Source organism: Sinocyclocheilus grahami, unplaced genomic scaffold (assembly GCF_001515645.1).
Source record: "Sinocyclocheilus grahami isolate Dianchi unplaced genomic scaffold, SAMN03320097.WGS_v1.1 scaffold1686.1, whole genome shotgun sequence".
NCBI classification, from domain to species: Eukaryota; Metazoa; Chordata; class Actinopteri; order Cypriniformes; family Cyprinidae; genus Sinocyclocheilus; species Sinocyclocheilus grahami.
The window spans coordinates 49,141-71,721 of record NW_015506865.1 but is presented as its reverse complement, the minus strand read 5'-3'; the positions used below and the strand labels follow the sequence as shown (position 1 = coordinate 71,721).

Below are 22,581 nucleotides of genomic sequence, written 5' to 3'. Positions count from 1 at the left end.
CATGTCTGTGGTTGTTAGAGTCAGGATTGAAAACGCTTATGGGTCAATGATAGGGCCCTAAAATGAAATAAATAAATGCACAACATATACTTATTTACTGACTTTATCAATACGATTCAAGATAAACATCCATTAACACACAGAAGAAATTACAAATGATTAGGGTTGCAGAATAACTTAGCTTGTCCTGAGTGCCAAATGGTTCCTAATGTAACTATTATTTATAATATGTTATTAATGTTACTCTCATATGATTTTTGTTTCCTGAAATCTGAGTCAGGCTCCAGTGCTATAGATGGCGCTGTCGCACTGCCAGGAAACTCTCCCACTGCAGCAGAAGTAGAAACAGTAGATCATGTAGCAGCGCCGTTGATAAACTGAGGTAGTTTATCAATATTTTCTTCATATTATGTACTTACTATGTCCGTATATTAAATATTTTGACTGTTAGCACTAGATGGTATTTTGTTACATCTCGGCTAATGTTAGATTTTTTTTGTAATACATTACCTGCCAAAATGTCTGGGGTTTCATGACCCTTTAAAGACTCAAAGACCAGCGACAGCTTGTAAACAGTACAGAAGACATTGAAATAAGGGCTCATAAAGGTAATAAAAGGCAATAAATGTCGTTTTATCAACACTGCACATCATGATGAATTAGTCAGTCAGTGCTTAGTGTTACAATATCAAGGCTATCAGCTCCAAATAGGCCATATCAACAAACGACGCAGCTTGTATAGTTTACCTGAATGCAGTTTTTGTATGGTTTGATGATATTGTAATTCCTCTACTGTAATTCAGACTTGTGCTGTTTATGTCTCTTACAGTTACAGTAAGTTGTAAATTGTGTCAAAATGAATCGACCAAAGCCAACAAGCATTAGGCGCCCTAGTAACACCAAACCATCAGGTAAGATAAGATTTTAGCTGTGATTATGGCAAAGAAATGAACTCTGTATACTTCTCGGACACGTCTTTATCATCCTGTGATGTCCCTCAGGTCACCCACCTCCAGGAGATTTCATTGCTCTTGGAGCGAAGAGTCAGAGCAGTGAGCCGAAAGCAAACCCAGCTCTCTTGAAGCCAGCATCCACCGGTTTGCCCCCAGACCGTAAGAGAGAGGCGTCTTCATCTCTTCCCTCTTCCTCCAGCCTGTCCAGTCTTTCCAAACGGCCCAAGCACTCTTCTACTCCACCCAGCGCCCTCTCACGCCTCGCTGAGGTAGCTGCTGTTGACAAAAGATCAATATCCCCCTCCATCAAAGAGCCATCTGTAGTCCCTATTGAAGGTGAGATTAACAAACACATTTTTTTTAATTACAGAAAACTTTCATATATCTAATTTAGGGTTTTAAAGTAAAGTGTAAATATTAAAGGTGTCTTATTATGCTCTTTTACAAAGTCTTGATTTTGTTTTGGGGGTGTACTAGAACAGGCTCTCATACTAGGTTGTTCGAAAAACACATTATTTTTCACATATTTTACATTATTACAACACCTCTCTCCGCAGTCTGACATGAACGGCTCGAATAGTTGTTGTATCAAATGAAAGCCCGCCGTCTGAAATACGAAATGTGCTGTGATTGGTTAGCTGGGCCAGTGTGTGTTGTGACTGGCAGCACTCGGCGCCTGGTCGGGAAATGTCATGCCCCTTACCATAGCCACCTGCTGCGAGCTTCAGTGTAAATATTGCGTCAAAATCAAATCAATTTGAGCGCGATTTAAACCCGGATGGTTGTAACTACACTTAAGTTCATCTGCCTTGGGAAAGCTAGCGTGTCTGCGACATAGTGATAACACTCGTTGCCTTCTCTAGTGCAGCTCAACCAGGTCTCGTCCCATTCGTCAGTATTTGTGATATCACAAATCCCAGAAAATATGCGTTGTAGTCCAAACGAGTCGTTCCTTGTAGTTTTTGAAAAGTGATTTCTGTTAAATAAAATATCTCCTTTTGAAGTGGACTTTGAGCTTCGTAACTTTGCAGATCTTTTTTATGCTCAAACAGCAACATTACAGACTAACGAAAGTTGAAAAAGTGAAAAAGCATAATAGGACCCCTTTAACAAATTAAAACAGTGGCATGTAGCATTCTAGTATTTTTTTTCAGTTAAATAGATATTGCTTTTTCATTATTTCAGTATTTTTTTTTCCAGAACATTTTTAATGAAATAACAATGAAAAGATAAAAAATATTACATGCAATAGAACAAGTATTTATGAAACAGCAGTATCAAGTATTCCCATTTGAAAAAAGTGTATTTTCTGAATGCATGTTAAAGAAGTCTGTTAAAGTGCTGTTAAAAGTGCGCTTTGTAATAATGTCAAAAAATTTTTGTTTACATGCAGTTCAGACAATGTAACAGTATTTACATTTAGTATGTTTCCAAGACTGGCATTTTGACCCGTTTGAAGTGTGTTTGACTTTTACAGCAAATATTTTTGTATTTAAGTGTTATTTTTAGACATCTGTAGTCCAATCCGGTGTTCATATTTTCATAGACCTTGTTTTTATACACAGTGTACATTCACACAGCATGTGATTGATTGTTTTTTAGTGTCTCCTGCTGTGCTTCTGGATGAGATTGAGGCAGCGGAGGCAGAGGGTAATGATGACCGCATTGAGGGTGTGCTATGTGGGGCTGTCAAACAACTGAAGATGAACCGAGCCAAGCCTGACATGACGCTATACCTCAGCCTCATGTTTCTCGCCAAAATCAAGCCCAATGTCTTTGCCACAGAGGGTGTGATAGAGGTAGATAGAATCACATGTGCTACAGTACTGTAATTTCCTGTTGCTGCTGGTGACTAAACTTATTGTGTTAAATGTCTTTATTCAGGCTCTCTGCAGTTTGCTCCGCCGTGACGCCTCAATCAACTTTAAGGCCAAGGGCAACAACCTGGTGTCTGTGCTGGCCTGTAACCTATTGATGGCTGCCTATGAGGAAGATGAAAACTGGCCTGAGATATTTGTCAAAGTAAGTGATTAAGCTGTCCAGCTTTCTTATCTCACAGTAATCATGGTACTGATACACAGTCATTGTGGGGTTTCCCAGGTCTACATTGAGGACTCTCTCGGTGAGCGTATCTGGGTGGACAGCTCGCACTGTAAAACTTTTGTTGATAACATCCAGACTGCCTTCACAACCAAGATGCCACCCAAAAGTATGCTGCTTCAGACGGAAACAGGGAGATCAGGGGGCGACCTCAGTGCTGGTTGGTGGTCCAAGACTTTTCTCAGTCATGGATGGAAATGTATATGTTAGTAAAATTTAGAAGAATTGACACAAAATACTGTATTTTAGGGAACAGCCCTCATCCTTCCACTCCAGATGAGGATGAAGGTCAGACTGAGCTTTTAATTGCTGAAGAGAAACTGAGTCCAGAGGATGATGGACAGGACATGCCCAGGTAGGGAAGTGCATATATTCAAGAAGATGTGCCAGTTTTTAATGATATGAAGTGAATTAATTAATTAATTACATGCAATTAATTATTACATAAAAAACTAGTTGTAATATTTTCGAAATTGAGAAATGCTTGCATGCTTCAATGAATTGATTTTACTGTTAAAATATTTTCACCATTCAAAAGTTTGGTGTCTAAGATATTTTTAATTTTTTTAAATAAAGAAATAATTATTTTTAATAATTGTGATGCCTTCAATTTACAAAAACTGACAGTAAAGACATTTACATTGTTTTGCGAAAGTTTTCTATTTCAACTCAATGCCAGCACCTGACCAATTAATACTAGCACTTACCTATTCTATTCTATTCTCTCTAATTTATTTAAAATGTAAAATACAAATAAATAAATAAACACCTTGCTATGTGTACTGTGCTAGACTAACTGAGACTTGTCACAGCACTTCTATTGTTGGTCTGATTGCTTCTATTGTTCTCCTCATTTGTAAGTCGCTTTGGATAAAAGTGTCTGCTAAATGATTAAAAGTAAATGTAAATGCTGTTCTTTTGAACTTTCTTTTCATCAAAAAATCCTGAAAAACAAGGTATCATGATTTCCACAAAAATAGTAAGGCCATGTCCACACGTACACGGGTATTTTTATAAACTGAGTTTTTCCTTCTTCCGTTTAAAAAAAAAAATATCTCAGTCCACATGAAAACGCAAACGCGTGCTATGAAGCACTGTCAAGAGCATGCCAAACCAACAGGTGGCGATATAATCTCAACCGTAAAGTCATGTTGGCCAATCAGAAGCCTGAAAAAGTCTCCAGTAGGCGGCGATAACAGCGCAGGCGCCGACGTCATAAGCCAAAAACTTCACCCTGGCAGGCGTTTTCAAAAATGTTCGGTTTCAGTGAACTGGTGCTGCGTTTGCGTGTGGACGAACCACTTAGAAAACGCTGCGGTTTTAAATAACCGCGTTCGTGTGGACAGGGCCTAAGAAGCACAACTGTTTTCAACATTGATAATAATAAGAATCATTTCTTGAGCAGCAAATCAGCATATTAGAATGATTCTGTGACACTGAAGACTGGAGTAATGATGCTGAAAATTCAGCTTTGCATCACAGGAATACATAAAATTTTTAAATATATTAACATTATTTTTTACAGTTATTTAAATTATAATATTTCACAATATTACTGTTTTTACTGTATATTTGATCCATTAAATTCCTTGGTGAGTATAAGAGACTTCTTTAAAAAAAAAAAAAAACATCAACAAATCCCAAAGATAATAGTTTTATTTTTTATATATACAAAAGAGTGTCTTAAGTAGCCTATTAGTTTTTGCTGTGGTATCGAAATTGGTGTTGAGAATGGTAAATTTTCATTGGTACAGTAATTTTGGTACGACAGTATGCTCGGGTGTTTATCAGAATCATTTTACAAACCTGTTACAAAGCTTTTGCTCTGTGTAACCTTTGTCTTCTCTGGCGGCTTCAGGTATGAGGAGCTGGCTGAAAGTGTGGAGGACTATGTCTTGGACGTTTTGAGGGACCAACTGAACCGTCGCCAGCCCATGGATAACGTGTCCAGGAACCTTCTGCGCCTTCTCACGGCCACCTGTGGTTATAAAGAGGTCCGACTGATGGCCGTGCAGAGACTTGAGATGTGGTTACAGAATCCTAAGGTACAAAAAAATGGACTAAAGAGAGGAAGCGTCATTGTCTGAGAGTATGAAACCACATATCTAAAGGTTTGTTTTTGTTTGGTCATTCTCCAGCTGACTCGGCCAGCACAGGATCTTCTGATGTCTTTGTGCATGAACTGTAATACACACGGCTCAGATGACATGGAGGTCATCTCGAACCTCATCAAGATCCGCCTCAAACCTAAAGTTCTCCTCAACCACTACATGCTGTGTGTCAGGTCGGCGTTATACCTTCAGACCTGAAATCTCAGTTTATACTCTATATATAATTAATTATAAGTCAGTACTGTAAAGCCTAAATGCTTTTTTTAATGTATTTTTTCATGTTTCTCATGTTCTGCAGGGAGCTTTTGAATGCACACCGAGATAATCTGGGCACCATGGTGAAGTTTGTCATCTTTAATGAGCTGTCAAATGCCAGAAATCCCAATAATATGCAAGTGCTCCATACAGTTTTGCAACATAGCCCAGAGCAGGCACCCAAGGTGACTTTTCAACCAACCTTGTTGGCTTCATGTACATTTATAAATTACTGTTGCTATTTAAAGAAGGTATCACTGTAGCTCTTGCTAATACTTGTTTTCAAAAACCCTAACCCAAAGTATCATACTCCGACATGCACCACTTGTGGTATGGACATGAAGGAGGTACTCGAGAAGTTGAATAACATTTCTTTTGCGCCTTGTTTTGTCCCTAGTTTCTGGCCTTGGTGTTCCAGGACCTGCTGACCAATAAGGACGACTACCTGCGGGCCTCACGCGCTTTACTCAGGGAAATCATTAAACAGACCAAACACGAGATCAACTTCCAGTCCTTCTGTTTAGGCCTCATGCAGGAAAGGAAAGAGGCCAGTTATGTGGACATGGAGTTTAAAGTGAGGACTATATTGCTGTATTTACTAGGTGTACTTATGAAAAGAACATCTGTTTTGATGTTTTGCCTATACATCATTTTTTGTTTCCATCTCAGGAGCGTTTTGTCATTCAAGTGACAGATCTCTTGACAGTGTCCATGATGCTTGGGATCACGGCTCAGGTCAAAGAGGCTGGCATTGCTTGGGACAAAGGAGAGAAGAAGAGTAAGATGTTTTATAATCCTGTTGCCTCACATACCCAACATTCAAAACTTTATGCTAATGAGGATGCATATGTATTTCAGATCTGGAGGGGCTGAGGTCCTTTCAGAACCAGATTGCTGCCATCCAGAGAGATGCTGTGTGGTGGCTGCACTCTGTGGTTCCCACCATCAGTAAAGTGGGACCTAAAGACTATGTGCACTGGTATGATGAATCAGCTGGATGTAGGACCAGTGTTATTATTGTTAACTAAAACTATTAAAAAATAGTCAGTAAATATAATAAATCTGAAATAAAATATAAATGAAACTGCATAAATGTCAACAATTCTGTGTTTTTCTGTCAATATGGGGTGCTGTGTGTACATTAATGAGGAAAAAAAATTAACTTAAATGATTTTAGCAAATGGCTGCAATATAACAAAGAGTGAAAAATTTAAGGGGGTCTGAATACTTTCCGTACCCACTGTATATAAAACATATATACAAAAATAGATGAAAAAACATAAATGTAAAAAAACAAACAATCATACAACATACATGAAATATGTTTAATACATATAATACTATAAATACTGCTAAAATAATACTATAGGGCTAATATTTATCATAATTTTTCATTTAAAGTGATACATTGCACCAAAAACTATTTATTTGATATTTCCTGACCATTTAACACTCTTGTAGGACCCTTAAAATTAATCTAGCACTTGTCTGCAATGTAAACACCTTTACATATAGCATATTGTTATTTTACTGATTGTTTGATTGTTTCAACAGTCTACACAAAGTGCTTTTCACAGAGCAGCCTGAGACGTATTACAAATGGGACAACTGGCCACCTGAGAGTGACCGAAAGTGAGAATCTCTGCTTGAACAGCTTACAGAAAGAATAGTTGTTAGTACATTCAATTAATAGATGTTAATGCATCTCTCTTGTTTGTTAGTTTCTTTCTCCGGCTGTGCTCTGAGGTTCCTCTGTTAGAGGACACGCTGATGCGCATCTTGGTGATCGGTCTGTCTCGTGATCTGCCCCTGGGCCCAGCTGACGCCATGGAGCTGGCTGATCATCTGGTGAAGAGAGCTGCAGGAGTTCAGTCTGATGGTAAGACAGCGCTCCTGGATAGAGGGGTATTCGTAAAAAAAGACGCATATTTTAATAATTAATAATAGCTCAGAACTTTTTAGAAGTGGTCTTTTCAAAGACCTTTTAGAAGTTTTCAAAACTGGTTGTTTGGTGATATTTGTCTTCCCACATCATCAACTGTAGACTTGGAAGTGTTGCGAGTCGAGAGGATCCAACTCATTGATGCTGTGCTGAACCTTTGTACTTACCATCACCCAGAGAATATCCAGCTGCCTGCAGGGTACGGCCTTTACCTTTCACCGAATTTATTCCCTGCTGTTTTTTCACTTCAGTTTTATTATGCAGTGATTCATCAGCTTTATATTGCCAAATAATTACTGGATGCCATGGACTATTTGCATTGAAAGTTTAAGCTACATTGTGGTCTGTCCACTCCTGGGATCCAGTACTCTCTTTGTGGGCTGTTTATTCCTTCAAGAGGTGAAATGCTTTATTAAATGTTCCATTTTAGCTATCAACCTCCAAATCTTGCCATATCAACTCTTTACTGGAAGGCCTGGCTGCTGCTGCTTGTGGTGGCAGCATTCAACCCACAGAAAATTGGTGAGGCCAGATATGATGCAATACTTGCATTTCATAATAACATCTCATTAGAACGCCATTATATTGCTGTCACCAATGGTTTCAGGTTTGGCAGCGTGGGATGGTTACCCCACTCTGAAAATGCTCATGGAGATGGTTATGACAAAGTAAGTGTTCTGCGTATTGTGTTGAAATGTGGTTTTATGGATGTTTCAGCACCTGACACTTTCTTTTGCTCTCTCCTCAGCAACTACTCTTACCCTCCATGCACGGTGGCTGATGAGGAGACCAAAACCGAGATGATCAACCGAGAGCTGCAGATCTCTCAGAAGGAGAGGCAGGAGATCCTGGCCTTTGAGAGCCACTTGGCAGCTGCCTCCACCAAACAGACCATAACTGAAAACAACAGCCTCCTGCTGTCCCAGCTCACCAGCCTGGACCCAAAGTATGACTTCGTGTTTGTCACTGTGGTGATAAACCACCGTTTACATTTACATTTATACAAAGTGACTTGCGGTAGAGGAGCAAAGCAATTTGTCAAAGAATCAACAATATTTGTAATATTTAATGCCAGGTTTATTAGACAACTAGATTAGGATGTTTTTACAGATACACTGACCCAGTCTTTCATTCTATGCTCAGGGGACCCCCTCGTAAGCCACCGCCTCTTGTCCTGGATCAAGTAAAGAGTCTGAACCAGTCTTTGCGCCTGGGCCATCTGCTCTGCCGCAGCCGCAACCCTGACTTTCTACTCAATATTATCCAGAGACAAGTAAACACTCTTATATACTTGGGGAGCTGTGCTTTATGAAGAGCCATGTTTAAGGGACTTTCTAAATGTCATGTTTTTTCCCCCATCCAGGCCTCCTCTCAATCTATGCCATGGCTGGCTGATCTCGTCCAGTCCAGTGAAGGGTCCTTAGATGTGCTGCCCGTTCAGTGCCTCTGTGAATTCCTCCTCCACGATGCTGCTGATGACGCCTCCTCCGTTGATGATGAGGAGGAAGGAGAGAGCAAAGAGCAGCGAGTGAAGAAAAGACAGGTAAAGCTCAGCCTTGTCCGCACATTGCTGTTGTCTTTTTTAATTTAATTACATTTTTTTTCCTGAAGTCGTCTTGTAATGTTAGTCAAGGAATCTTAAACCAAAGTTTAGTTTTACATTACCCTTTTTTCCAATCCTTATTGAAGTATTTTACACATTTGTTAGGGTTTGTTAGGGTGGTCCAAAATGCGAAATATGCAAACATAAATAAATATGATAAATAAAAATACATGTATATTATGATAAAATAAAATAGAGCAGTTAAAGGTACACTGCTGTTCAAAAGTTTGGGGTCAGTAAGATTAGAAAAATACTTTTATTGCAGCAAGGATGCATTAAACTGATCAAACGTTACAGTAAAGACATTTCTAATATTACAAAGTTTCTGTTCATTAAAGAATCGTGAAAAAAATGTTTTAGTTTGCACAAAAATATTAAGCAGCACAACAAGAAATGTTTCTTGAGCAGCAAATCAGCATATTAGAATGATTTCTGAAGGATCATGTGACACTGAAGACTGGAGTAATGATGCTGAAAATTCAGCTTTGCATCACAGAAATAAATTAAATTTTTAAATATAAAAAAATGAACAGTGATTGTAAATTGTAATAATATTTCACAATACTACTGTTTTTACTGTGTTTTTTCTCCTCGTCTTTCCCTGTCAGAGGCAGCAGAAACAGAGGCAGCTTCTTGGACGGCTCCAGGACCTGCTGCTGGGTCCTAAGGCTGATGAACAAACCACATGTGAAGTCTTGGACTACTTCCTCCGCCGTCTCAGTTCTTCTCAGGTGGCCTCTAGAGTACTGGCCATGAAGGTGCGGAGTTAAATAACCATCCACCAGTGCTTGATTCATTTAGACAGTTTAAAAGATGGTCGTTGTGATGTGTGTATCAGGGTTTGTCTCTGGTGCTGACTGAGGGAGCATTAAAAGATGGAGAGGAGAGGGATCCGCTCATGGAGGAGGACTCCAGAGATGCCGAGTTACTGCCAGGCTACCAGTGGCTCCTTCAGGACCTCCCCAAACTACCTCTGTTTGATAGTGTAAGAGGCTTGACGTCCAGCGCCTTGCAGCAGGTTAGTCCTCCTACACAAGTAAAAGATTATTGATATCTGCAGCTTGCTCAGCTTATTGTGTTTGTGTGGTTTTTCCAATTTAGGCCATTCACTTGGAAACTGATCCTCAGACCATCAGCGCATACCTGATTTACCTTTCCCAGCATGCACCAGTGGAAGAGCAGTCACTCCACAATGACCTGGCCTTGGTTAGTCTAAATCTACAGCTTTTTATTTGTCTGAAATAAGCTGTAGTCTAACCTTTCTCTTCTCTCCTGTCTTGTGTTTCATGTCTTCTCAGGATGTGGCTCGTCTGATAGTGGAACGCTCCACTATAATGAACTCCCTCTTTTCCAAGCACTCCTGCAGGCCAGAGTCTGATGCAGTTCTCTCCGCTCTTATCTCCATCTTCTCCAGCTATATCCGTCGTATGAGGAAGACAAAAGAGGGAGAGGACCTCTATAGCTGGGTACTAAGGAACATATAATTGAAAATTCCGTAATTACTGCTTGTGCACATGAATAAAGACCACATTTTAAATCTCACAGTCGGAGTCTCAGGATCAAGTGTTCCTGCGATGGACTACAGGAGAAACAGCCACCATGCACATCCTAGTGGTCCATGCTATGGTCATCCTGCTCACACTGGGACCTCCCAAAGGTGAGTATCTCCTCTGTTGCAGTGTTGTGTGATTGATTAATTCTGCATTTGCTTGTAGTAACAGCCACTGTGGTTGCCTTTTTTGTTTTTTATTAGGGGAAAGTGAGTTCTACAAACTGCTGGATATCTGGTTTCCTGATAAAAAGCCCCTTCCCACTGCATTCCTGGTTGACACATCAGAGGAAGCCCTTCTGTTGCCTGATTGGCTGAAATTAAGAATGATCCGATCTGAAGTCTCCCGATTGGTTGATGCAGGTATTAATAACTTGTATTTGCAAATAAGGGGCAATATACACTACCATTTAAAAGTTTAGTGTCTGTAAGAAGTGTCTTATGCTCACCAAGCCTGCATTTATTTACTTAAAAATACGGTTAAAGCTCATTTTTAATTTTTCAGCACAGTTTTCAGTGTCACAATTCTTATTATTAACGATGCTGAAAGCAGTTGTGCAGCTTAATATTTTTGTATTCAAAAATAGAAATCTTTTGTAACATTATAAATGTCTTTACTGTCATTTTTTGATTGTTTTAATGCGTCCTTGCTGAATACAAGTATTAATTTCATAAAAAAAATCTTAGTGACTTCAAACTTGTAACTGTAGTGTAGTTGAGCTAATGTGTTTTTTTTTTTCATTCACAGCCCTACAGGATCTGGAGCCCCAGCAGCTGCTGTTGTTCGTCCAGTCCTTTGGGATCCCCGTCTCCAGCATGAGCAAACTGCTACAGTATCTGGACCAGGCCGTGTCTCACGATCCTCAAACACTGGAACAGAATATCATGGACAAAAGTGAGGGTCTTTCATTTGAAATACTCTGTTCTCCCATGATTTGGTGTGTGTAAAATTATGCTAATATCATGGATGTTTCTACCTGTTAGACTACATGGCTCATCTAGTGGAGGTACAGCATGAGAGAGGAGCCACGGGTGGACACACATTTCACAGTTTACTCAGTGCTTCACTTCCTCCGCACAGAGGTCAGGATCTAATGCCTTACACAGGGGGTTCTGTCAGCACTGATTAATAGTGCTGTTTTACTAAGTTTGAGTTGCACAGAGTGATTAAATTCTGTACTAATGAGTCCTTTGCTGATCTGATGTGTTACAGACAGCTCAGAGGTGAGCAGGGCTAAGGTTACTGTTGAAACGCCCCATGGCTCTGTGAAGATGAGAGCAGTGAGTCAGGTGCCAGTGATCGGCCCAGAGGATGATCTCGCTGGGATTCTACTGCAGGTGCAACATATCACTATGAAATGCTTTATTAGAGGAATTCTTTCTTCTGCCAAGATTTAATTCTGTAATGGTTGTATTAATATCTTGTCAGAGCTGTGGCACAACAGTTATTGCATGTGCTTCTGACATTGTCAGTCTCTGGTTGGCATGCAGTGTGTCGTCCTGATCGCTCTCTACTAAGGCTGGGTAATGTCATAATTGAATACATCGTACTGCATCACAGTATTCACGTTATTGGATTGTGATTAAAACCATGTCAAATTAGTAAGAAACACTAGATCCATTTAAAGGAAAAGTTCAACCAAAAATTTAAATTCTGTCATTTGCTCACTCTTGTCATTCCAAACCCATAAAACTTTCCTTTATCTTTGAAACACAAATGAAGATATTTTAAATGAAACTTCAGAGATTTCTATCCCTCCATTGAAAGTCCATTCCAATACAAATTTGACGTTTCAAAAAGTTGATAAATACATTGTAAAAGTAATTCATATGAACAGAGTGGTATAATCCATTATTCATCAATTTATTCATATACTAACATTGATTAGTGCACATACATAGAGCTCAAATATGGCAAACGGAAGCTCAACCATGCTTGATGTGCAGGAACAAATGTCACTCACTGATTTGTCATGTTCCAGGAAAGTTTGCACTGACAAGCTGTTTTAAACCACTTAAACTTTGTTCGAAATTGTCACACTCCTTCATTGTTTGATTTTCCTAGAAGAATATTGGGCCTTTTAATCTGTTTCACGACCCTTCAAAGCGTCACTCACTGACACTGACAAATTTTTGTTTCAGAGTTTGCAATTATGTAGACAACCCTCTTCTTCATTAATTAAACTCTAGTGATGAATGAGTTAATGTAAATAATAATTACAAATATAATTAATACTAATTGTATCATAAATATTATATCATTAAAAACAAGCATACCATAATATTAACTAAATTGGTACAGCCTTAGTGTACCTATCAAATAAAGAGCAAAAATATTATATTTAAATTATGGTAACTCAGAAAATGATTTTGCTGAATTCTCTTTTCTCCATGTAGCTCTTCCCTCTGAAGGTGGATCCGCGCTGGCCGCCGCCCCCGGTCCGTCCTTTGTCATTAGCTCTGCAGCAGACCCTGGCTCAAGAGGTGCTGCGGGCACGACAGGGTCACATCCACCAGGGTGGTGCCACCGGGCGACTCCTGCAAGCCTTTGCAGCCCTTCTAAACTCTACCCACGCTGGAGCCCTGGTCATGGCAATGCACCACAGCCATACGATCTCCTGCCCTCTACTGCGCCAACTCCGTCTTTACCAGGCACATAACCAATGCATACCTACATACTCAATAACATCACTGGTGCTTCCTTTTGCTTGCTCACTCAAATTCACGTTTTCTCCTCTAGCGTTTGGTCTCTCAAGATGTTGGCTTCTCGTCACTGTTCTTCAACGCCGTTGTGCAGATGTTGACGTGGTTGGAAAACTCAGCGGCAGAGACAGGGCCACTCCACAGCCTCCTGAAATCTCTGGCAGCTCAGTACTCTCACAAACATCGCATCACAGATGGTGAGTGGCTCCTCATCCTGAATCTTAGCTGTGCGGGTCATGTTTGCAAGCACATATTCAAACTGACAGCACAGAACTAGCTGAATCAGCAGTCAGTAGAACAGTTTTAGTCCTAGCATGCTCTGCAGGTGTATTGACTGTGTCCTGTGTCATCAGTACGTACTGGATTTCTCCATTTGGCTGAAGCTCTGGCATACAGACGGGACTCTGAAGTGGCAGTTAGGGGCATTTTTGCCTCTTTGAGAGCTGGAGAAGAATGCAACGCTGAATCTGAACTCATACGAAAAGGTATTTAAAGCAGTACAGAGTACTGCTCACTTAAAGGGTAACATCATGGGGAATCAAACTGTCCTTGATCTAAAATAAGAGTTCATTTTATTTTGAAATCATACTATAAATTTTGGAAATCAAAGCTTCCTCCCTAGTCTAAAAAGAGCATTTATTGAAACAATGCTGAAATGACTCTTTCACACATGACTGCCCATATTTACACATCAAAGAGGTATAGTCTGTGTTCTTTAGCTGGGCCTTCTCAGTCATGAGGTAATGTAGAGGAAATAAGTTAGATGTAGATTATATTCCTAAATATATGAAGAACAAGTGATAAGACTTAAAAGAGAGTTTAACAAACCTTGTGCTGTTTCTGACTGTGTGTAGCACCTACAGCTCTGCACCTAAAATATACTCTCAAAATGAAGTCGAGATGAAACAGAAGTAGCAACAAATATTTTCTTCCATATTGTGATGTACATCTGAGTGAAACGGATTATCTGAAGTAAAAAAAAAAAGAGGGGGACTTGATTCAGACCATCAGTTGTTGATTGGATGGAGGCAGATCTGAATGTGAGCTTGCAGTTGATTGTAAGAAAGGGGTGGCAGACTGAATTATCAGAGAAGTTCTGCATACATCACCAGAGAAGTCTAATGTTTCATTAGAAGATCGAGATGAAGCCAAGACAAGCCAAGGTCACAAAAAGGTAAAAATACAACAGAGATGAACTTCACTTTGAAGTGCATGCATGCAGAAAATAGATAAGGTGAATTTTCACTTAATGTTGACCAAGCGAAAACACAACTTTTTTTTTTGTTTACCTAGTCGCAAAAATTACTCTTTTCAAAGTTAACATGAATTTACATGTCAAATATCTTTATTTCTGTGGAAGTGTATGTAGTTAATTATAACTAGTTATGGTTAATTATTAATATTTCCTGTCATTGAGCTAAATTCGCTACATGTAATAGATGGATGGTATTATTCCTAAATTTTCGAAAAACTAGCAATAGGACTAAATGTGGGAGAGTTCAATCAACCTTGTGTGGAGTAGCACCTGCAACTCTGCACTTAAAATATGCACTGTCCCTTAAGCAGTCACTCAATGTTTGGCAACATTCATCATCTTTTATCATATGTTCCAAAACATGTGTCAACTGCCCAGTTACATTGCTTACACAAGATGTGTGAAATAGGCCCAAGGATCAAAGGGGGGGGTGTATGGTAAATGGTTATAAGAAACTAAATCATGACTGTTCGTGGCTCAGAAAAACTTTACTAACATTTTAAGTGGACATCGGGGGGGGAAATCAAATACAACAGTATGATGTAACCCCTTGAATGTGCTGTGTGGCCTATATTACACAGCACTTATCTGTGTATGATGTTATTAACTTTTAATTATAGCTCGTCTAGGAACCACGTGGTGTGTACTCGTCTCTTACAACAATGTATGCATTGGAAAAATATTTTTGAACTGGTGAGATGTTTGTGGCGAACGTAAGGCCAGCAGGCGAGGAGGGAAGTGTAAGTCAGCTCTCCAGAGGCAGTTAAGGTCTGTGTGTTGGTGTTGGAGGGGTTGCCAGCATTAGTCAGTCTCTCCGGAGGGCAGCATTTGACTCATGCACCAGCATCACCGCCGCTGTCCTTAATGTGTTTCTCTTTATATTTTAACATTCCGCTCTGAACCTCACCAAAACAAAAAACAACCTCACACACACACAGGGCCACACATCCACTCCAGGGCTTGTTTACACCCAGCGACGGCTCCAACGGCAAGGGTTGACTTGCATCTTTATGAAAGCTAGTGTGGTGGGGCTGGAGGCCTAGCAGACAGGATTACTCATAAGCAAAGCGTGTGGTAGTTCTTATTTTTGCAATGTGGTATTGGCTGCGATGGTTTGTTTTTCATTTTTTGGACCTGTGTGTGTGTTTCACAAGAGTGAAGGCATTATAAAACAAAAACCTTGTGTGCCTTAGTGTTGCAGGGCCTCATGGAGGTGAAGTCTCCGTATCTAGAGGAGCTGTTGTCCCTGCTTATGACCATCGGTACGGAGACCGGAACCCCAGGACACACAGCGGGCCCAGTTGCCATGGTGATCTCTCTGCTGCTTCAGGAAACAGAGGAGCGAGGGGTGAAAATAGAGGTGGATTCCAAAATGTAAGAGCACAGTGAATCACTCACTTCCTCATCATAGATTTCCTTGTGTGCTGGTAATACTGTTTCTAGGTGGGGAAGGAACACAGTAAAATTGGTTTGCACTTGTTTGATCCTTGTCGAACAGCCAAAGTTACCATAGTAGTATACAGATTAAATGCACATCATGCATAGTGTGACTCTATGAAAAACATTTTTGGCTTTTGTACCCCAGCAGTAAGATTCAAATACCCCTTCGTCAACAGCAAACCAGAAATGTGTTCTATTACCTCTTATACTACAGAGTCACAGTCTTGTCCATTTTAATTAAATATCAAGTTCATAACATTTGTGTGTATCTATATACACAACTGTATGTACACACGGAACTGTTAAGTCTGGCAAATCTAATAAGAAATGTATGTTTCAATTCAGCAAGGATGCATTAAATTGAGCAAAAGTGACAGTAAAGACATTTTTAATGTTGAAAAAGATTATATATCAAATAAACATTGTTCTTTTGAACTTTCTATTCATCAGAGAACCCCCAAAAAAGTATTATGGCTTACACAAAAATATTAAAGGAACACTCCACTATTTTTGAAAATAGGCTTATTTTCCAACTCCCCTAGAGTTAAGCAGTTGAGTTTTACCGTTTTCGAATCCATTTCAAAGAGTCTTACCGACCCCAAATGTTTGAACAGTGGTGTGTATTTTTTGTGTTGATGATGGGTGTGTGTGTGTTTACTTGGCAGCACTGAGTTAAAGAAGCCTGGTTCGTGTTCAGGACTGTTGGTTGACTGGCTGGAGTTGCTTGACCCTGAGGTGACCTCTGTTTGCTCGGATCTTCAGCAGAAGCTGCTTTTTGCTCAAAACAAGGTAAAATAGCTTCTCTTCGCTTATCATGTGGGTGTGGCTGCGGGTATATATATATATATATATAATGTGTAAGGGTGCCACAGCAAATAGAATGAATCAGAAAAAATGAAGCGTATGATTAATATTCCCCTTTTTAATGGTTTACATTTGTTTTCTTAAACATAAAATACAGGCTAATTCTGTTGCATTAATCATTTCATTGCTTTATGGCACAAGTAGTTTATTCATTCACTCATATGTACATAAACATAATTCTTGTCCCTTTTCCCAATATTGAGATATTTAGCTTCAAAACAAATGTTGCGAAAATGTGAGAAATACTTTTAGAACCAGTGAACGGTTGCTGGATTTAATTGCATTTTTATACAAGATCAGTGTAACTTTGTCGTTGTCTGCCTCAGGCTAAAAGTGGTGTGAGTGTGGCCCCTTCCTACAGGCCGTACCTGTTGGCTCTCCTCACGCACCAGTCCAACTGGAGTACCTTACATCAGTGCATCAGCTCTTTGCTCAACAAGCACAGAGACCAGAGGTTAGTGACTCCTCTCTTAATTAAACACATTCCCCTTTTTTTTCTCATATCTCCAGTGTGTGTAACTCTGTTTCTTCTGATCCCCAGACTGGACCCAACCTCAGCTCTAGACTTCCTGTGGGCCTGCAGTCACATTCCTCGCATTTGGCAGGGGCGAGATCAGAAAACCCCTCAGGTCTGGTCACCGTTAATATAACATCACAATTTTGTAATGCATTTACATAACACCTATTCAGCGTCTTGGCTGGATTGTATTTTCTTATTTCACATGCAGATATTTTAGCCTATCATAACAGGGTCAAGCTTCCCACAGTTTTGAATATCATTTTTCCTGGTTATGCTTGTCTTTAAAATATTTTATCGGCTAGAAGGTGCTCTTGCAAATGCAGTTTTTAGAGATAAGCATAAACAACTTATGTTATGGAAAATGTTATAGAAATGAATTGGTCAAAAGGTGTGAGAACCCTGCTGCTTTACATGTGGAAGTCTTAAAGATACAGTAGCATAAACAGTCTGGTTTATTTTAAGGACTTACAGGAGAGTAGACAATAGTCATTTCAAGTTAAATTGACTGGTCTAAGAATATAGTAATTTTGTTATGGAATAGGCCCCTTTATAACTAGTTATGTTGTTAACCAGACCCAAGCAATATTTGTAGTGGTCCAAAGATCTAAAACTACAATGTTTAGCCACAGATTATATATTTTTATAAGTGTATATTGGCCATAAGTGGATAAGATGGGGTTTTGTGTGTCTCTGCAGAAGCGTACGGAGCAGTTTGTGTTGAAGCTGTCTTCTGAAGAGCTCATAAGCCTGGTGGACCTCATCCTTTCTGAGTCAGAGCTGAGCTGCCGTGACTCAACCACCTCCAAGAGCGCTTTGGACCAGGTCTCCGGCTCTCTTCTCCAGTCACGCTTGCCCCTGCTGCATAGCTGTCTCCACTCAGACTTGGACAATGTCAAGAAAGTCTCAGAGTACCTCATCAGCTGTGTTAAGAAGTGGGGAGACAGGTACATTTTTTGAGTCTGTACAGGACAAAAAAAATCACATCATTTTAAGTAAATCTCTCAAAGAACTCCATGCACAGGATTTATTTCATAAGATGGCTAGTGAGCTGTCACTTTCATTAAAATTCAGTTTAATAGTCAGAGCAATGGTCTAGCGGTTAGTGTACATACTGTAGACACAGTGCATCTTGGTGGTCATTTTGGAAATACAGGTACAAGTCTTTTCAGTGTTGTTTCTTGATCCCAGTACCTTTCTCTTGTTCTTCTCCATAGTTTTCAGCTCAAACTGCTTTAGACTTTGATTTGTTGATGATTTTAGCCTTAAGTGTGCTGTCTGTTTGTAGTTTTTATTAACTTAATATTTTAAGAATTTTTAAATTGCAGTTTATTAGAACACATGAGAAAGTTGGTGCATTTATGCATGTGACTAATACATTGATAATGAATGTGATGAAATAAGTTTTAACTTCACTGACATCCACACAAAATTTAGGATCAGTAAGTGTTTGTTTTTTAAAGAAGTCTCTTATGCTCATCAAGGCCGCATTTATTTGATCAAAAATACAGTAAAACAGTAATATTGTGAAATATTATTACAGTTTAAAGTCCTCAGTGTCACATGATCCTTCAGAAATCATTCTAATATGCTGATTTATTATCAGTGTTGGAAACAGTTGTGCTGCTTAATATTTTTTGGAACCTGTGATTTTTATTTTTATTTTTTTCAGGATTCTTTGATAAAAAGTGAAAAAGAACAGCATTTATTAAAAATAGACATTTTTATTTAACAAAAGTCTCTGAGGTGGCATTTCGGTTATAACCAGAAACTAAGCCTAAAACTTTATTTTACCTAAAACTACCAGTATTCTCTTGCTGCCTTGAAAGCTCTGCTATTTCCTTCAGGAAGTACAATTGTAGTTTCTGTACTGGTCTAGCTATGAAAAAGTGGAAGCAAAAGCCCCCTAAAACCGCAAGGACAACAGTGTCAGAGGTCAGGGTTTGTACCATGTTGCAAACACTCACCACCATTACAAAGCAAAGGCACTGAACTTCCTCCTTAAAGGCCCTCTTGAAGAGGCTGATAAATGTATGTGATACCATGCCATTCCTTTGCTTACAGCAGAAATGCTCTTCATCAGGCACAATAGCGGGAGGAGCTGTAATTAGTTCTTGTGGTGTGAAATGAGAAGCGGCTGAAGTCGTTGAGCGCTGTGATCTTCTTTTTCTTCGAGAGCTCAGTGTAGTATAATGAATGCACGAGGATTAAGGCTCTTCCTTTGGCTTCTGTTGTGAGTCGCAGCTCAGACTGTGGCTGTCAGAGAGATCAGACCGGGGCTTTTTGTGGTGGCAGCCCCCTTTCCTTTCATGAATTTGCCTTTGGTTATTAAACCCCCTTAATGAGGGGGAAAAAACTTTGGACAAGGTCAGGCAAAAAATTACTCCCAGAAATACGATATTTATAAGTCTAGCTAAGCTGTCTTATGGTCGAGAATGGACTCGGGTAATGCTGGCATGTAAAGCGTGTGTTTGGTGGGATAAACGGTCGTGTGTTTGTTTGGCGTTCTCTCCATATCTGTTGCTTGTGAGCACAACAGCGGATTAGCAAGCATAAACCACAATTAAGCAACAAAGTTGTCTGTAAGAAGGCCTTCGCTTGATTGGACAAGCAGACAAGACTGTGTTCTTCTGTTGGTAATATAGTCTGTTGTTGACACTGGCTGGTTTTTTATAGTTAGACCATCTCTTTTTAATCTTCATAGTGTTTCTGGGTAGTTGACGATACTTTTAGAAAGTTGTAATTAAACGATTTTACAAAGTATTTTGCTTTCTCTTTAATTAATAATTATAATTATGCTTTAAATGGATCAAAATAAATATTACTTATAATATTTGTTAATATAATTCTTAATTATTTAATACATTGTTCTCAATGAAAATTGTTATTAATACAATATAATAATTATACATAAAGCAATTATGACTTCATGGTTTCTGGATGGTTGACATGAAATACTTTTGGTTGTCTTTTCTGTGACATGCTATTGATTCTCAGTCTAAAAGTATTATTAACAGCATCCTTTGTATTTCCGAAATAAAATAGTTGGTTGTGGAGGAAATGTTTTATTTCTATCTGAAATATTAATATTATTAGTAGTGTTATTTGCTTCACTGTTCTAAAGAGTGTTCTTTAGACTGTCTCTTGAGTACTTCAGTTTGTTTCAGTATGCTTGAGTTTTTGATGAGCTGAGAGATAACAGGAAATCTATTTTGTGTGTGTGTGTGTGTGTGTGTGTGTGTGTGTGTGTGTGTGTGTGTGTGTGTGTGTGTGTGTGTGTGTGTGTGTGTGTGTGTGACTGGAGAGAGAGAGGAGGATATATTTTGTGTGTGTGTGTGTGTGTGTGTGTGTGTGTGTGTGTGTGTGTGTGTGTGTGTGTGTGTGTGTGTGTGTGTGTGTGTGTGTGTGTGTGACCAGACGAGTGAGTGAGAGTGTGTGTGTGTGCACGCGCGTGTGCAAGACAAGTGTGAGACGAGAAATGCTATTTTATACCTAGCTTCTTAGAAACATTTCTAAGTATTTAATGCAAATTATTTTCTAAGGGACATGGTTGGATACCTTAAATAAACACATATGTTGAATATGCATTATGATTGGATGAGATAGAAGCATCCTGGTTTGATTAGGATATAAATAATGAGTCAGAGTGTTATTCGGTATCGCACTCTGCAGCCATGACTGTATGACTGTCACATTTTCTTGCAAGGAAATAAATATTCAAAAGACTTTTGTCTCATACCTTTATTGAAATAGAGAATTGCCATTGCCAAAAATAAAAAAATAGCATCCCTATGTCTTTAATAAATAATTATGATAATTGTTAAAATGATATAATATTCATAATTCTTATTATACGTCTTATTTATTTAATATCTTGAGGTCAGTAATAATTATTATTAATATACAAAATAAAAAGTATGCATAAAAAATATTATTTTATCATTATATTATTGGGAAAGTTTCCTGCTATGTGACATGCTATTCTCAGTCTATTTTAAACAGCTTTTTGCAGATTTAATTAAGAAATTATATTGTTCAAAAGTTATTTTCAAATTCAAACGTTAATAATATTGGTGTAATATATTATACTATCTATTGTAATTATTTTATTGCTTATTTAATAGGGTTTTCATTTAATAGTATAATCGTATAGTGTTGCATACAAATTTGATGTCTTCATGTTAATTGACTTTTAAAAATGAATTTGTTGGAGAGAGAGAGGAGGATATATTTTGTGTGTGTGTGTGTGTGTGTGTGTGTGTGTGTGTGTGTGTGTGTGTGTGTGTGTGTGTGTGTGTGTGTGTGTGTGTGTGTGTGTGTGACCAGACGAGTGAGGGAGAGTGTGTGTGTGTGCACGCGCGTGTGCAAGACAAGTGTGAGACGAGAAATGCTATTTTATACCTAGCTTCTTAGAAAATAATTTGCATTAAATACTTAGAAATGTTTCTAAGGGACATGGTTGGATACCTTAAATAAACACATATGTTGAATATGCATTATGATTGGATGAGATAGAAGCATCCTGGTTTGATTAGGATATAAATAATGAGTCAGAGTGTTATTCGGTATCGCACTCTGCAGCCATGACTGTATGACTGTCACATTTTCTTGCAAGGAAATAAATATTCAAAAGACTTTTGTCTCATACCTTTATTGAAATAGAGAATTGCCATTGCCAAAAATAAAAAAATAGCATCCCTATGTCTTTAATAAATAATTATGATAATTGTTAAAATGATATAATATTCATAATTCTTATTATACGTCTTATTTATTTAATATCTTGAGGTCAGTAATAATTATTATTAATATACAAAATAAAAAGTATGCATAAAAAATATTATTTTATCATTATATTATTGGGAAAGTTTCCTGCTATGTGACATGCTATTCTCAGTCTATTTTAAACAGCTTTTTGCAGATTTAATTAAGAAATTATATTGTTCAAAAGTTATTTTCAAATTCAAACGTTAATAATATTGGTGTAATATATTATACTATCTATTGTAATTATTTTATTGCTTATTTAATAGGGTTTTCATTTAATAGTATAATCGTATAGTGTTGCATACAAATTTGATGTCTTCATGTTAATTGACTTTTAAAAATGAATTTGTCACACCACAGAACCATTTAAAGTGAACTAGTGACGGCAAAAGTGATTTTAAAAATGGTGAAAAACAGAAAAGAAATAGTAACCAGTCACAGGACCACACACATTCATGTACATTTTAACCTAAACTCTTGATGATAGACAACTTGGTTAAGTCTTCATGGTTAATGTAAAGT

General features: G+C 38.5%; 1 protein-coding gene across 1 annotated transcript in view; it reads left to right on the top strand.

Annotated features, from left to right (window-relative positions):
• Positions 1 to 284: 284 nt before the first annotated feature.
• Positions 285 to 22,581, top strand: part of LOC107572041 (integrator complex subunit 1-like) — a 44,774-nt gene continuing 22,477 nt past the window's right edge. Inside the window, exons 1-38 of the mRNA XM_016258440.1 lie at positions 285 to 382; positions 830 to 911; positions 1,002 to 1,289; positions 2,556 to 2,752; positions 2,838 to 2,975; positions 3,054 to 3,213; positions 3,303 to 3,408; positions 4,912 to 5,098; positions 5,192 to 5,337; positions 5,463 to 5,604; positions 5,817 to 5,993; positions 6,089 to 6,197; positions 6,278 to 6,398; positions 6,974 to 7,051; positions 7,141 to 7,298; positions 7,464 to 7,560; positions 7,792 to 7,883; positions 7,969 to 8,029; positions 8,110 to 8,307; positions 8,505 to 8,634; positions 8,725 to 8,904; positions 9,573 to 9,722; positions 9,803 to 9,982; positions 10,066 to 10,170; positions 10,263 to 10,430; positions 10,510 to 10,621; positions 10,718 to 10,876; positions 11,262 to 11,408; positions 11,498 to 11,596; positions 11,727 to 11,851; positions 12,911 to 13,165; positions 13,254 to 13,413; positions 13,570 to 13,701; positions 15,665 to 15,845; positions 16,577 to 16,700; positions 17,102 to 17,229; positions 17,317 to 17,404; positions 17,992 to 18,239. Coding sequence (XP_016113926.1) covers positions 857 to 911; positions 1,002 to 1,289; positions 2,556 to 2,752; positions 2,838 to 2,975; positions 3,054 to 3,213; positions 3,303 to 3,408; positions 4,912 to 5,098; positions 5,192 to 5,337; positions 5,463 to 5,604; positions 5,817 to 5,993; positions 6,089 to 6,197; positions 6,278 to 6,398; positions 6,974 to 7,051; positions 7,141 to 7,298; positions 7,464 to 7,560; positions 7,792 to 7,883; positions 7,969 to 8,029; positions 8,110 to 8,307; positions 8,505 to 8,634; positions 8,725 to 8,904; positions 9,573 to 9,722; positions 9,803 to 9,982; positions 10,066 to 10,170; positions 10,263 to 10,430; positions 10,510 to 10,621; positions 10,718 to 10,876; positions 11,262 to 11,408; positions 11,498 to 11,596; positions 11,727 to 11,851; positions 12,911 to 13,165; positions 13,254 to 13,413; positions 13,570 to 13,701; positions 15,665 to 15,845; positions 16,577 to 16,700; positions 17,102 to 17,229; positions 17,317 to 17,404; positions 17,992 to 18,239 — 5,381 coding nt within the window. The 5' untranslated portion in view covers positions 285 to 382; positions 830 to 856. The remainder of the gene's footprint in view (positions 383 to 829; positions 912 to 1,001; positions 1,290 to 2,555; positions 2,753 to 2,837; positions 2,976 to 3,053; positions 3,214 to 3,302; positions 3,409 to 4,911; positions 5,099 to 5,191; positions 5,338 to 5,462; positions 5,605 to 5,816; positions 5,994 to 6,088; positions 6,198 to 6,277; positions 6,399 to 6,973; positions 7,052 to 7,140; positions 7,299 to 7,463; positions 7,561 to 7,791; positions 7,884 to 7,968; positions 8,030 to 8,109; positions 8,308 to 8,504; positions 8,635 to 8,724; positions 8,905 to 9,572; positions 9,723 to 9,802; positions 9,983 to 10,065; positions 10,171 to 10,262; positions 10,431 to 10,509; positions 10,622 to 10,717; positions 10,877 to 11,261; positions 11,409 to 11,497; positions 11,597 to 11,726; positions 11,852 to 12,910; positions 13,166 to 13,253; positions 13,414 to 13,569; positions 13,702 to 15,664; positions 15,846 to 16,576; positions 16,701 to 17,101; positions 17,230 to 17,316; positions 17,405 to 17,991; positions 18,240 to 22,581) is intronic.